The sequence below is a fragment of the Molossus molossus genome, unplaced genomic scaffold, assembly GCF_014108415.1.
Source record: "Molossus molossus isolate mMolMol1 unplaced genomic scaffold, mMolMol1.p scaffold_m16_p_13, whole genome shotgun sequence".
In the NCBI taxonomy this organism is placed as follows: domain Eukaryota; kingdom Metazoa; phylum Chordata; class Mammalia; order Chiroptera; family Molossidae; genus Molossus; species Molossus molossus.
This window is the reverse complement of record NW_023425348.1, coordinates 86,794,418-86,808,384: the sequence shown is the minus strand read 5'-3', so window position 1 is coordinate 86,808,384 and position 13,967 is coordinate 86,794,418. Positions and strand designations below refer to the sequence as shown.

General features: G+C 40.9%; 1 protein-coding gene across 1 annotated transcript in view; it reads left to right on the top strand.

Annotated features, from left to right (window-relative positions):
• Positions 1-723: 723 nt before the first annotated feature.
• Positions 724-13,967, top strand: part of PATL1 (PAT1 homolog 1, processing body mRNA decay factor) — a 33,046-nt gene continuing 19,802 nt past the window's right edge. The window contains exons 1-8 of the mRNA XM_036259166.1: positions 724-874; positions 2,793-2,904; positions 9,485-9,702; positions 9,999-10,079; positions 11,138-11,332; positions 12,272-12,373; positions 13,321-13,410; positions 13,626-13,846. Coding sequence (XP_036115059.1) covers positions 860-874; positions 2,793-2,904; positions 9,485-9,702; positions 9,999-10,079; positions 11,138-11,332; positions 12,272-12,373; positions 13,321-13,410; positions 13,626-13,846 — 1,034 coding nt within the window. The 5' untranslated portion in view covers positions 724-859. The remainder of the gene's footprint in view (positions 875-2,792; positions 2,905-9,484; positions 9,703-9,998; positions 10,080-11,137; positions 11,333-12,271; positions 12,374-13,320; positions 13,411-13,625; positions 13,847-13,967) is intronic.

The window sequence follows — 13,967 nt, the reverse complement described above, 5'->3', positions numbered from 1 at the left end:
GACCCTCCAAGGAGGCGGTGTCACCCAGCGGCGCACTCAGCTCGCGCTTCTCGGCCTCCGTGACCTTGCTGCCCACGGCGGCGCTGCCCTCTCTGGCCCTCCGGCTCCACGTGCCTGGCGCGCCTGGCGCCTAAAAATATCACCCTGGTTGACCCTCCCGGGACATGCCATCGGCTTTTTAAAAAACGGGCGGCGTCGCCACTTTGAGACACATAAATCACAGCCCTGACCTGCTGTTGATTCAGCGGGTGACGTGCCGCTGAAAGTGGCGACGAATTCACCCCCTTCGGATGACCTGAACCCTTGTTTTGCCTCCACTTGGCGTATATCATGTATCAGGAGGGCCGTCCAGCAGCCCGAAGACCGTGTCGACGTTGGAAAAAATAGCCAAGGAATCTCCATTTCTCCCAGTTCAGATTAAGCCTGGAACTCTTCAAAGCCATATCCTATGACAATCACAAGGGTTTTCTCCGCCCCGACGGTGACGGAAAACTCGTGACTCTGACCTGAGCGCCGGGCCGGCGCAGAGACACCAGGGCGGAGCTGCAAGTTGGAGCGCGAGGAAGCCCCCCGCAGGCAGCGCGTGCGCAGTCTCACGCCACGGGACCTCCTTCCCGCCGCTGAGACTAGGAAGCGGGACGCCAAATCTGTCCCCGCGCAGACGCTGCCGCCGGGCGAAGAGCAGGGTGGCCGCCCTCCCTGAGGCGCGCCTGCGCACGTTCCCACGCACGCTCCGGCGTACGGCGGCGGCCAGGGGTCGCGAGCCGGTGGAGGACCCGCGCGCGGAGGAGCCGGGGGAGTCAACTCTTCTTCCCTCCCTCCCCCATTCCCCTCCCCGCTCCCTCCCCCCTCCCCAAGAATGTTCCGCTACGAGGTGAGCTGTTGGGACCGGAAGTGGCCCCTCCCTCCATCACGCTCCCCCTTTCCTCTCTCATCCCCTGTGCTTCTGTCCCGCGCTCCTGGAGGGGGAGGGGGCGGGCGGTGGGACCTGCGGGACTCAGAGGAGCGCGGTGGACCTGGGGTCGTGGGTTTCCTCCAGGAGCTGGGAGCTGGCTTCAGGGGACGGGACTGTCCTATTAGTTGTCGCTGGGGAGAGTTAGCCTCGGTTTTGCGGTGGGGAGGGCCCGTTAAGTGCCTTAACCAGACCACCCGCCGGCCCCACCCGGGGAGGAGCTGCGGAGGGGAAGCCCTGCATCCACCCGGTGGCTCTTCTTGAGGAAGAGTCGCCAGGGAAAGTCCAGACACACGTTTCCCGCCCAGGATCCGGAACCACCTCCCCTCCAGTTACACACACCTATACACAGGCAACCTTCGGGTCAGTGGGGCCTGGCTTGCCCTTTGGCTGGGTCCGTAGGCTGTGTACCAAAGAGGCCTCGGAGTTGGGAGGGGGCGTGTCCAGCAGAAGTTCCTTCTTCTGGGCGAGTGGAGGGAGACGAGGGTTTGGTGACGGTCCCGGTGATGTAGCAATAGTCGGGAGTCCCGAAGCTGTCACTAAAATTCACTGTGTGACCTTGAGCCACTCCTAATCTCTGGACATAAAGTTTCTGGATTTGTGGAGTAAGAAGGCTGGCCTAGGTAATCCCTAAGAGTCTTTCCAATGTAAAAAGCCAGTGATTTGGTTCAGTTGATCTTTGTGATTTCGGAAGCAGTGCTGCTGGACGTTGCCTTTCAGGTGGAGGCAGTTGCCTGACTGCTCTGTGTATGTTTGCGAGGGCTTAAGATGGGTGAAATGGCCCTTTGGCCTAACCTTTCTTTTGAGAACAGCCTAGCTAAGAGGTAGCCAGGCAAGGTATATCACAACCCTGCCTTCAGATACTGAAACTCAGAAAATTGAGGACATACACTTGATAGGAAACGGTTTAAGACCAAACTAACTTCATGTAAACATGGAGGGAGAGGATGAGAAGCCGTAGGCAGTTGCCAAAAGAAAAACTTGGGAACTGAGTTAAAAACTGAAGTGGAAGGAGGAAATATTTGAAATAGAACTCCCCCCCCCCCCCGTTGTTATGGTGATATCTAGCATTGTTCAGCAATCCACAGTCTTTGCCTAAATCTGTGCTTCATTTGACCCTTATAACTTGAGGTAAATGGTATTGTACCTGTATTACCACTTAAGAGACTGAGGCATAGAGCCTAACAAAGCCTGAGCCATATTAGGTGCTCAAGAGGTATTTAACGAATTAATTTCAGAAAATGACTTACCCAAGTTCACACACCACTTGCAAGAGTGGAGTTAGAACTTGAACTTGCCATATCACAGTTTTTTGAGAGTTTACTTAATTGTGGTTGAAAATTTTAGTTTTCTGTTTTATCACCAGTTTAGGCCTATAGGAAACAGAAGAGGGGAAGGATAGAAAAATGAAGAGAAAGCTTTAGAAGAGAATAATAAGTTGAAAAGATGGCATGAATATGGAGAAGGTGAAAATTTTGTTGAAAAAGACACTAAAACTGAAAATAATAAAGTGTTCATTTGCAGTTGTCATTATTCTAACTAGTGATGTAATTAATGGGAGTTGGCAAACCATGAGGAAATGCTCTTATTATATTCCTGATAGAGAAATGGAATGTTTGAAGGAAAAAGTTAAATGAAATAAGGAATAGAAAAGAGAAACTGAAAGAAGATACTGAAATTTTTCAATGTTGGGGAAATTGGGGGATAGAAAAATGCCATCTTTACAAAAAGTCATAATGAACCTATTATGTTGACTTGGAAGGTAAGATGAACATTTTTAGAACATTTTACAGTGAGGTTGTGAACTTCATGAATAGTTAAATCTCTTCTCTTTTTTCAGTCTTTAGAGGATTGTCCTCTGGATGAAGATGAGGATGCATTTCAGGGCCTGGGAGAGGAAGATGAAGAGATTGATCAATTCAATGATGATACATTTGGGTCAGGTGCAGTTGGTAAGTGACGTCTTTCTCTTATATCATCTTGATCTCTTGCTGTTTTCAAATGCTCTCTTTTATAAGTGCTTTGTCTTAGTAGGAGTAACCTCAGTGAGTAATTTAGCAAAATATTCCATTCTTGGTCTGAGAATAGTTTATGACTAGAAGCATCTACCTTTCTCTTCTGGGCCTCTTTTTGCCTGACTTATAAAACCAGGTGTTCTTTAAGCCTTGTCCCTTCTAGCTATATGATCTGTTGCTCTAGGTTGATACTGTAAAGAATTCAAATTAGAGAAGTAGAGGTTTTACAGAGGTTTAAAATAATCCTAGAAGAGAGGAATTTTCATTTGTGGAACATGTAACTTAAGGAAAACTCAGATTTGAATATGTATATTTTAAAATTCAGTTGATTAGTAGTATATATTATATGACCCTGCTATTGTTGTATCTTCAGTAAAATAAAAATTCTTTGATTCAAAGAATTTTGGTGATAAAGTCTTCATAAATTAGAAATAAGATGAAGTTTTTTCCATCCCTGGATATAGATAAATATTCTAGGAGTTGGAAAAGGTTATAAAAAGTTAAAGAGCCAACCTATTCTTAGAGACCACAGAGCTATGGTTACTGAGATGGGGAATTTAGAGAGCAAGCTTATATGATAAAGTATGAGAATTAGAGATCCTAGGTCAAGTATACTAATAAGTTAAAATTAAACTGTACATTTAAAAAATGAATAGGTAAGACTCAATGCAAATGTTTTTGCTTTGACTGTTGATATTGAAAATAGCAATAATTGTTTTTGCTGGGATTTATAAATATTTGTGATTTCTTTGGAATCAAGCACTTCCGTCTGCAACAAATATTCAAAGTTAAGTAATAATAAGAAGAAATTTAACAGTATTGGGTAGTTCCAAGATGTTGAATATCAAAAACAAATAAGAGGTCTTAAAAGTGTTTTAATGGTTACTGGTTTTGCAGTGACCTAAATTGCTTACATTTATTAAAGTTTAGACTGAGTTGAATGAACTGGCAAAAATGAAAGAGTATACTATTATCAGTCAGTGTTTACAAAATTCATTAGCAAGTTCAAAACTGCCACTATTAGGAGCAGCAAGAGAAGTGTTTAAGGTAGAAGGGTAGACTCATTGCAGAAGGGAACCAAAGACCTTTTGGATTATAGCCATAGTTTAGAAGATGAGATCGCCCAAGAGGATGACATGATCTAAGATGCTGTTCTCTCCATGGAGATCACAGGCAAAAACAATAGAATAGAATTACAAAAGCAGGGAACTGGTGTGTATTGTAAATTGTGTTTGGAAGTTAATAACCTGCAGAATACAATAGAAGCTACAAACATTGTGTGCTTATTTCTAGAACTCTCTTTTAAAATATTGTACTGAATCTTACCATTTTTAAGCAGGTTCCTCAGTATAGACTGAAGTTTATGGAATTGATTTATAAATATTAAGATGAGGCAGCATAGTATTATGTCCTCAGTTTTGAACCTGGAGAGATGAGGAATAGTCTTGCTTTCTCATTGACTTCCAGAGTACTGTGGATAGTCTTCCTTTCTGAGTTTCTATGTTCCTCACAAGATGGGGAAAATATTGCCTTTAAAGGATGCTAGGAGTTTCAGAACTGTTTTTTATATGATGGAAAGAAAGAAAAGTATACACACAAAATGAAAAAGCCTCTGGGGTTACACAGAAAAGAACAGGTAGTAAAAAGCAAAGGCAGTGAAATAACATATGGTTAGCCCACTACATATCCTCAGGCATAGGGGTGATTAAGAAGAATTTCTTGGTCAACAAAGTTTATAATGAAGAAAAAAATTTCAAAACACCAACCCTTTCCATTGAGTATAATATATTTGAATTATAACATTAAAATCTTAATTTCTCATAACATCTTTATTTTTTTCTCATAACATCTTGATCTAAATACTATATGGGTTTATAAAAGGGAAATTGCTTTCTAAGTTCACCTGTGACTTGCTTACTACATCTCTACAAGCAGATACACAGCTGGTGTAGAGAATTTAAACCAGGAGATGAAGTGTCAAAACATATGTTTTGGTTTGATGGTTTCTAATTCAAGGAGTGAGTGTCTTGAATGAAACCTATTAGTACAGTAGTTATTTTAAGTTGCTGGCTACAAATGCTCTCATGTCACCTTTCCTTAAGAAACTAGTCACTGTCTGCATGGAAAACTGTTTGCATCATCTTAGAGCAATAAATGGGCCACAGTAATCTCAACTCATTCTCTAAAAATAAGTGCTTATACCTAAAATATGCTTATTATGTGCTAGTCACCATTTTAAATGTTTTACATAAAATCCTCACAGCAACCTTGTGAGGTAGGTGCTATTCTCATTTAAATAAATGAGGAAGGGCCCTGGCCGGTTTGGCTCAGCAGTTAGAGCGTCAGCCTGCGGTACAGAGAGACCCAGGTTCAGTTTCCGATAAGGGCACGTACCTCAGATGCGGTTTGTCCCCGGCTCTGGTTGGGTCCTCCAGGTGGCAACCACTCTGTCCCTTTCACATCAATGTTTCTCTCTCTCTTCCTCTCTCTCCCTCCCACTCTATCTGAACAAAAAATGGAAAAATGTCCTCAAGTGAGGATAAAACAATAAATAAATAAGTAAATGAGGAAAGAAAGTAACAGAGAAGTCAAGTAACTATAAATGGAGTCAGTATAACCCACCAGTTAAAGCAGTCTTTGGGGAATCGTGGGAATATCCTGCCTCCACGTGGAAGGACTCCTCCATTCTTCCTACTTTTGTTGATAGCTGCTATAATCTTTAGAAACTCAGATTGCCTTAAAATTAAATCACCTCCACTTCCTTATTTTGTTTTCATTTAAAGATATCCCTGAGACACACTTTAGGGGAATTATTACAAGTATAATTAGTACAAGTATAAGTTTATGGGAGCAGTCAGAATTCACTAACCCACATCAGGGTATAGGTTAATGAGTTGAAGGAAAATAGGTATCTCTTTACCTTCATTTGTTATTCTTTTGCCTACCGTTTATCATTTTTAACAGTGTGGATTGAAGTCCAGCATTAGCGTATTTAAGTAACTATATATTTAGGTCATTTGAAAAGATACAGAGTGAAAGTACCCTCTTATAGTAAGGGCATTCCATGTCTGATGTTGATTCAGATGATTTTTCACAAAAGGCAAGTAAAACCTGAAATGATGATGATGGTATTTATGGCATAGATTTCTTTGCTTACATGTTTGAAAAAGTAACAATTCACAACAGCCATTCTCACAGAATATGGCTATTTAACCAGTGTTTTTTGAAATGTAATTATTAAGGACAAATAGACTATTCATTTTTGTTCAGATCTGGTAAAGTTAGTAAAGATAGGTATGAAAGCAGTGAATAAAAACAACACAAATTAGAACTCTACTGCTTTGGAAGCAATCAGTTAACAAATTAACTTCTTAAATTTGGAAAATAAATGTAAATACATTCCTAATTCAGGATTATAGATCCCAGTTTTTTTCTTTTTCCTTTTTTCTTTTTCTTTATTGATTTTAGAGAGGAAGGGGGAGAGAGAGAGAAACATCAGTGAACATCAATTGGCCGCCTCCTACATGCTCCCCACTGGGGATTTGGCCCACAACCTGGGCATGTGCCCTGACTTGGAATCGAACTGGCAACCTCTTGGTCAATGTTCAACCACTGAGCCATACTGGCCAGGCTATACTCCCAGTTTTTTGGCATTGCTGAATTAGTAAAATTACAAAAAAAAAATATTTGTCATTTAAAAACCTTTTCTGTTTACTTCTCCTTAGCAAAGATGACAAAATATTGATGTCACAATTGATTTTTACTTACACTGTTCTTTTAAGAACTTTTTTTGCTGATAACTGATTATTTAAATTAATACTCTAATTTTCATCTAAAGTGGAGTTTTCCCTTCACCACAAATATTACATTTAAATCTACTGCAATGCCCAAAGATTAAAGAATTTGGTTCTGATCATACCACATTATAAATTTTGGAAGTCCCATTTTACTACATTGTTATATGGTAAAAATAGAAAATTTTAAGTGTTTATAATCTGACCCTAAAAGGGACTTAGCAATATTTGCTCAAGATATTAAGATACATATAACATTTATTACAATATTAATCATTATATTGAGAATTTGCAAATAACCTACATTTCCATCAGTAGGGGATAAATTAAATTAGTGTTAGTTTATCAGTAGAATAGAACCTTATATAGGTATTAAAAAGAATGAGATAATATAATCAGTAGTTACATGTGTGTACATGCATGAAAAGATGTCCAAGCTATACTGCTTAAGTAAAAAGGAAATGTTAAACTTCATAGTTTGCAATATAAAAAAATTTCACACCCCTGTTGAATTGTGGGAAATTTTAACTTTCTGAGTTACATATTTGTGTGATGTAACATGTCTTTCCTTTGTAAGAAGAAAAAAGAAAGAGAATTTTAACAAGTTGCACATGAGCCCTTCAGAAAACTGTTAATCTGCCCTAACCAGTTTGGCTCAGCGATTGAGCATCAGCCTCTGGACCACAGAGTCCCAGGTTCGGTTCCCGCTAGGGACATGAACCACCAAAAAAAAAAGAAAAGTGAAAGGAAACTGTTAATCATCTATATCTTTTTTTTAAGTGGTTACCATCTTTTATACCCTACATATCAGGCACCTTTTTTATTCTTCTCATGATGATTCCAGTTTTTCCATCTTTTTTCTTCTAATGAGGTATATAGGAAAATTACATGGGAGGATTATCATTAAGGACACTTTTTGAGAATTCTGTGTTTCTGTGTTATAAAGGGAATTACCTGCTATTCCTGTGTTGAATTTTATTGCACAGATAATACAAAACTAAAATAAAAATAAAATATATATACAAAAGAACACATGGGTGTTTGTAGATTAGAAAGTAGTATGTGTTTAGATGAGGTGAAGGCAGAATGAAAGTGAAAAGTATAGGGAAATGTCAGTGAAGAGGGAAAGGTGTCTGAATTTAAATGCTGAGAGGAGCAAAATAGTGAGTAGAGCTTTTATGATGGAAGCAGAATGGAATGATGAGCCTAAGGAGCACTGGACTGAGAAAAGTGATGGAAGTAAGGTCTAGTTCTAGGGAAGCTCTTAAAGGGTCCTGAAGATACTCATCTTTGCTATAGCAGGACTCAAAAATAATCCTGTATCAGCATGAAAAACCGACACAGTAACCTGGTGCCAGTGATACAGACTGTATAGTAGTATGCAGGAATTGCCCTGGCTAGTTTGGCTCAGCAGTTGGAGCATCAGCCCATGGACGAAAGGGTCTCGGGTTTGTTTCCCTGGCACATACCTGGGTTACAGTTTGACCCCGGGCCCCAGTTGGGGTGCAGGAGGCAACCAATTGATGCGTATCTTACGTCTCTCTCTCTCTCCTTTCTCTCTCCCTCCCTCCCTCCTTTCCTCTCTTCCACTCTCTCTAAAAATCAATGGAAAAATATTCTCAGGTGAGGATTAACAACAACAACAACAAAATAGCGTGTAGGAACAGCAAAGGCATAGTTAAAATAGAAGAGGAACCGACCAGGTCCAAGTCACCATCACCTTTGCCCTGGAGTACTGCAGTAGCCACCTGGCAGTCCTCCATGCTTTCAGTGTTGCTGCCCTCTCCCCCCAGTCTGCTTTCAACACAGCAGCCAGAGGGGTTCTCTCGAAAAGTCAAGTCACATTAAAACCTCAAGAAACCCTGAAGGAGCTCCCTCCTATTAACCTTTTTGACCTCATTTTTTTTTTTTTTATCTTCCCCCTTGATTATTCCAGTCCAAACACGGTTCTTTTTGTTTCTTTCATCTTAAGGCTTTTATACTGGCTCCCTCTGCCTGGAACACTCCACCTAGATAACCCACAAGACCAACTATCTTACTCTTGAATCTTTTTCTCACATGTTACCCTCTCATGAAATGTACCTCTGATCATCCTATTTAAAGTTTTCAGCTGCTTCTCTTCCTCCATATTCCTGTAGCATTTCATGTTCTAATATAGTATTTAATTTACTTATTCATTATGTTTATTGTCTATTTTCTGTCTCTTTCCTGCTTGAAAGAAAGCTATAATAGATCCTTGTCTATTTTGTACACTCATGTATTTCATGCACCTAAAACAGTGCTTGTCACATAATAGATGCTCAACAAATATTAATTGAATGAAATTAATGGATTCAAAAGCTTATAAAGATGACAATTATAGCCCTGGCTGGTGTGGTTCAGTGGTTAGAGCAGCAACTTGTGTACTGAAGGGTCATGGGTTCGATTCCCATTCAAAACCAACAGTTTTAGAATTGGTTTCAGAATACAGTTTGGACACCATTGGTAATGTATTAACTTATTACTCTAAATGTTTGCATTGTGTCTTGGTATGGTATTGTTGTTCTTAAAAGTGAAAAGCCCAGTTTCTTCTACTTAGTTTAAACTTTATTCCATGTCTCTAAGTGGAAATTTAACTGTCTACCTCTTCTGGAGTTGGAATTTTTCACTTGGTTAACAGAAAATTTTATAAAACTTTTTAGTTCTAATATGAACTATATTTCTTTTTTATGGTTTCCTTATAGATGATGATTGGCAGGAAGCACATGAGCGACTGGCTGAATTGGAAGAGAAGCTACCGGTAGTAGTCAATGAACAAACAGGCAATGGAGAAAGGGATGAGATGGACTTGTTGGGTGACCATGAGGAGAATCTGGCAGAACGGCTCAGTAAGATGGTGATTGAAAATGAGCTAGAAGATCCAGCCATCATGAGGGCAGTGCAGACCAAGCCAGTTTTGCAAGTAAGTTACTCTGGTTCTAACACAGTAGCAGACTATAACTAAAGTGAAATATTGAGCTTTGCCATTTTATTTTATCAACTATAATGAGAGAATTACATAATCCATAGAAAATTGTTAATGTAATTCCTGATAACAATTCTAGACATTAAGTTGGGGAATGATACATGCTTTGGAACACAATAATTTCTTATTTTCAAGCAGTTCAGGCTCTTTTGGAGCCTTGTTTACCAAAAGTGGATACATCATACAGAGAGCCCACACTATTTCAGATTTTGTGTATTTTCCTTTTTTGTTAGCCCCAACCAGGAAGTCTCAATTCCAGCATCTGGGATGGATCTGAAGTTCTGAGGCGAATCAGAGGACCACTGCTTGCTCAGGTATTAAACATTTTATCTTTATATAAAATTTCTAATATGTGAAAATTTCAAGCTGGTCACTATTGTCTTCCTTTCCTTGCAGAAACATATAGTTGGATATCATTTTCCAATCTTATGTTGATCACTCCACCCAGCATTCATAGTTGTACCACTTGATCTTACCCTTCCTCAGTCTCCGTGAAAGTGCTCACTTGACTGTGCTTTACTTTGAAAAGGTTGAAAGGAAGCCATTGTTGCTTAAAGTTGTCAGCTTACAACTTGAGTACATAAAAAGTACATAAAAGTACATAAAAAGTACATAAAAAGTACAACTTGAGTACATAAAAAGTCATTTCTAGCCTGGACCATTTAGCTCAGTGGATTGAGCATAGTCCCATGGACTGAAAAGTCCCAGTTTAATTCCTGGTCAGGGCACATGCCCAGGTTTCAGGCTCGATCCCCAGTAGGGGGCATGCAGGAGGCAACCAATCAATGTTTCAGTCTCACCTCAGTGTTTCTATTTCTTTCTGTAAAAAATCTATTTAAAATTTTTTTCCCCTTTATTGATTTTAGAGAGAGAGAAAGTGAGAGGGAGAGATAGAAACATCAATGAGAGAGAACATCGATTGGCTGCCTCCTGCACACCCCCCACTGGGGATTGGGCCCACAACCTGGGCATGTGTCCTAACCAGGAATCGAACCGGCAACCTCCCAGTACGTGGGTTGACGCTCAACCACTGAGCCACACTGGCCGGACTCTAAAAAAGCAATTTAGAAAAAAATCATTTCTAGATAGAACTATAAGGCTGGAAAACAGATGCGTGGTTGCGAGTGGTGGGAGAGGTAGACTACAAAGCCACAGTATGAAAGAAGTTAAGGAGTGATAACACTGTTCTGTATCTTGAGTGTGGTGGTAGATTCATGACTCTGCATTTGTTAAAACTCAGAACTGTACACTACAGAGGGTATGTTTTACTGGATATGAAAAAAATAAAATGTTTGAAAAACTTCTCCATATTTTGACATCTGTAGAGATTATTAAAACATTATTAATTGTTTTTTACTACTTCCTTAATTAGGAAATGCCTACAGTGTCTGTGTTAGAATATGCCTTGCCTCAGAGGCCCCCACAAGGCCCAGAAGATGATCGAGACCTTTCTGAGCGTGCATTACCAAGGCGGTCAACGTCACCTATCATTGGGAGTCCTCCTGTTAGAGCTGTCCCCATAGGCACCCCACCTAAGCAGATGGCTGTACCCAGCTTCAACCAACAGGTACCTCTCATTAACAGGCACTCAGCCCAGGTATTGGGAATCTGGGCAAAATTATTTGGGAAATTGGTGATGGCTGGGAGGAGGGTGGAAGTTTTGGGTAGGCATTAGAGTAGAAAGAAATATAGCCAATTAGAGGAGAAGTTAGTACCAATAAGAGACACATTCCCTAATGCCCCTTGCTGGTGCTGCTCCTGTTGCTCCTGCTTTTTAAATGGGGGAGAAAAAGGGTAGTTAACCACATTTAGTGTATATATCCTTTTTAAAGGGTTTTGCTAGCTGCCCAAAACATTAGCAGAGAGGTAACTGAAAGCTGGGGGGAGTGGGAACACACAGCATTGTCCACATCCCTTTTTACCTTTAAGATATCCCTGCTTTCCCTAGAGCCTGTGCAGTCCTGTTCCATAGACTTTCCTCCACCTGAAACGAGCAGCTGAAAAGGAAGGCCAATTTGGAAGGTATGGGGGGAGGGTGGTGTTGGTATGGCCTAGTTAGGCTCAGTATCCCATGAAATGGTGGAGTCACAATGTATCACAAAAGAGCTAAGCATGGCGGCCATATCACAGGGGCTTCAGAATAGGACTTAGTTAATCCTCCAGCTTTCTTTTCATTCCTTCTCCCTCACTGCTACCAAAATACATCCTCTTGGAGAGAATTTGCAAGCTTGAATATCTGCTGGTACCTCCCTCAGATAGCATGGAAGGGTGGGGATAACTGGAGAATTAGCTAAATCTTCCTCAGTTAAAAGTGGCACTATTGCTTGGTATTTGTGAGAGGAAGTGACCAAAGGTTCTGTATGTGAACCCCTAGCCATAGCAATTTGCTTAGAAGTAGGGCTTTGCATTGAGTTCTGTGTCTCTACCAGTACTAGAGGGGAGGGACTATAGTTAGAGGAAAAACTGACTTCACTGAGTGTAGTTGTTTATATGTTTGTCCTGATAGATTCTGTGTCCGAAGCCTGTCCATGTTCGGCCCCCAATGCCACCACGTTATCCTGCTCCCTATGGTGAGAGGATGTCTCCAAACCAGCTCTGCAATGTCCCGGTATGTCAGTCTACAACCTAATGAAAGTGCAGTCTATATTTTTTTTTATCACTGCCTGTATAATCACTTTTCGAGTAAATAGACTTTTCCTAAATTATACATATTTTTTCTTTCTATATCCATACTTAAATTTCTGGATCTTCTGGTTCCCAGGTCAGAAGACATGGTTCATTATGTTCATTTGTTTCTTACCTCAGTTTTTTTCTTATCTTTAAAATTTTAAACTCAAGTGTGATCATCTAGTTTCCTGCTATCTCTGTCACTTCTTCTAATGCTTTCTTTTTCATGTTACATTATCATAGTACTTCACAATTTCATAGTTATTCTCTTCTACATGTCTTCAGTGGACAGCTTGACTGTATAATTAAAAGTTTTTATATCCAGCCCGGCTGGTGTGGCTCAGTGGTTGAGCATTGACCCATGCACCAAGAGGTTACCGGTTTGATTCTATCAGGGCACATGCCCAGGTTGTGGGCCAAATCTCCGGTGGAGGGCATGCAGGAGGCGGCCTTTTGATGTTTTCTTTCATCGATGTTTCTCTCTCTCCGTCTCTCTTCCTCTCGAAAATCAATAAAGAAAAAAAACTTTTTTTATCCTCACCTGAGGACACTTTTCCATTTTTTTGTTCAGACAGAGCGGGAGGGAGAGAGAGGAAGGGGGAGAGAGAGAAACATCAACATGAAAGGGACACATTGAGTGGCTGCCACCCGCACAACCCAACCAGGGCTGAGGACAAACTGCAACCGAGGTACATGCCCTTAGGGGGAACCGAACCCAGGTCTCTGTGGACCACAGGCTGACGCTCTAACCGCTGAGCCAAACCGGCCAGGTTATTTTTTTTTTTTAATTTTTATATCCAAGTTCATTCTGCATTTCTGTTCAGTTCCCTTATTATATTGATTTACCTGTTTCTCAGTATAATTTTTTTTCTTTTGTGTTTTTTCTAGAACTCTTCCCTACTGGGCCACCCTTTCCCTCCTAATGTTCCTCCTGTTCTCAGCCCCCTCCAGAGAGCACAGCTTCTTGGAGGAGCACAGGTAAGCCCTGAATAGCCCGGCCCATAAAAAGCTCTTTTACTTTCCTAAGGTTCACTAGATGATACCCTTGTTTTGTTCTTTAATCAATCACTACTGCCTCTTTTTTTCCTATTACCTTCTCAAGCAAAGTTACTGATGGAAACAGTATTAACTTTTCTGTGGATAAAAGCAAGAGAACTTACTGATGAACTAAATCTAAGATTTTGTCCCTCTAGCTACCGCCTGGACGAATGTCTCCCAGCCAGTTTGCACGGGTCCCTGGATTTGTTGGTAGTCCGCTTGCTGCCATGAATCCCAAGCTGCTGCAAGGGCGAGTTGGGCAGATGCTTCCCCCAGCACCAGGCTTCCGTGCCTTCTTTAGTGCTCCACCCCCTGCTACACCACCTCCTCCACAGCAGCACCCCCCTGGTCCAGGACCTCACCTGCAAAACTTACGGTATACACAACAAGTACTACTGTGTGTTTATTCATTGTTGGCTGAGTCTCTTGTTTACATCTATGTTATAATATGGCAGTTTCTTGATATTTTCATGTGATAAATTTTGAAATGTTACTGG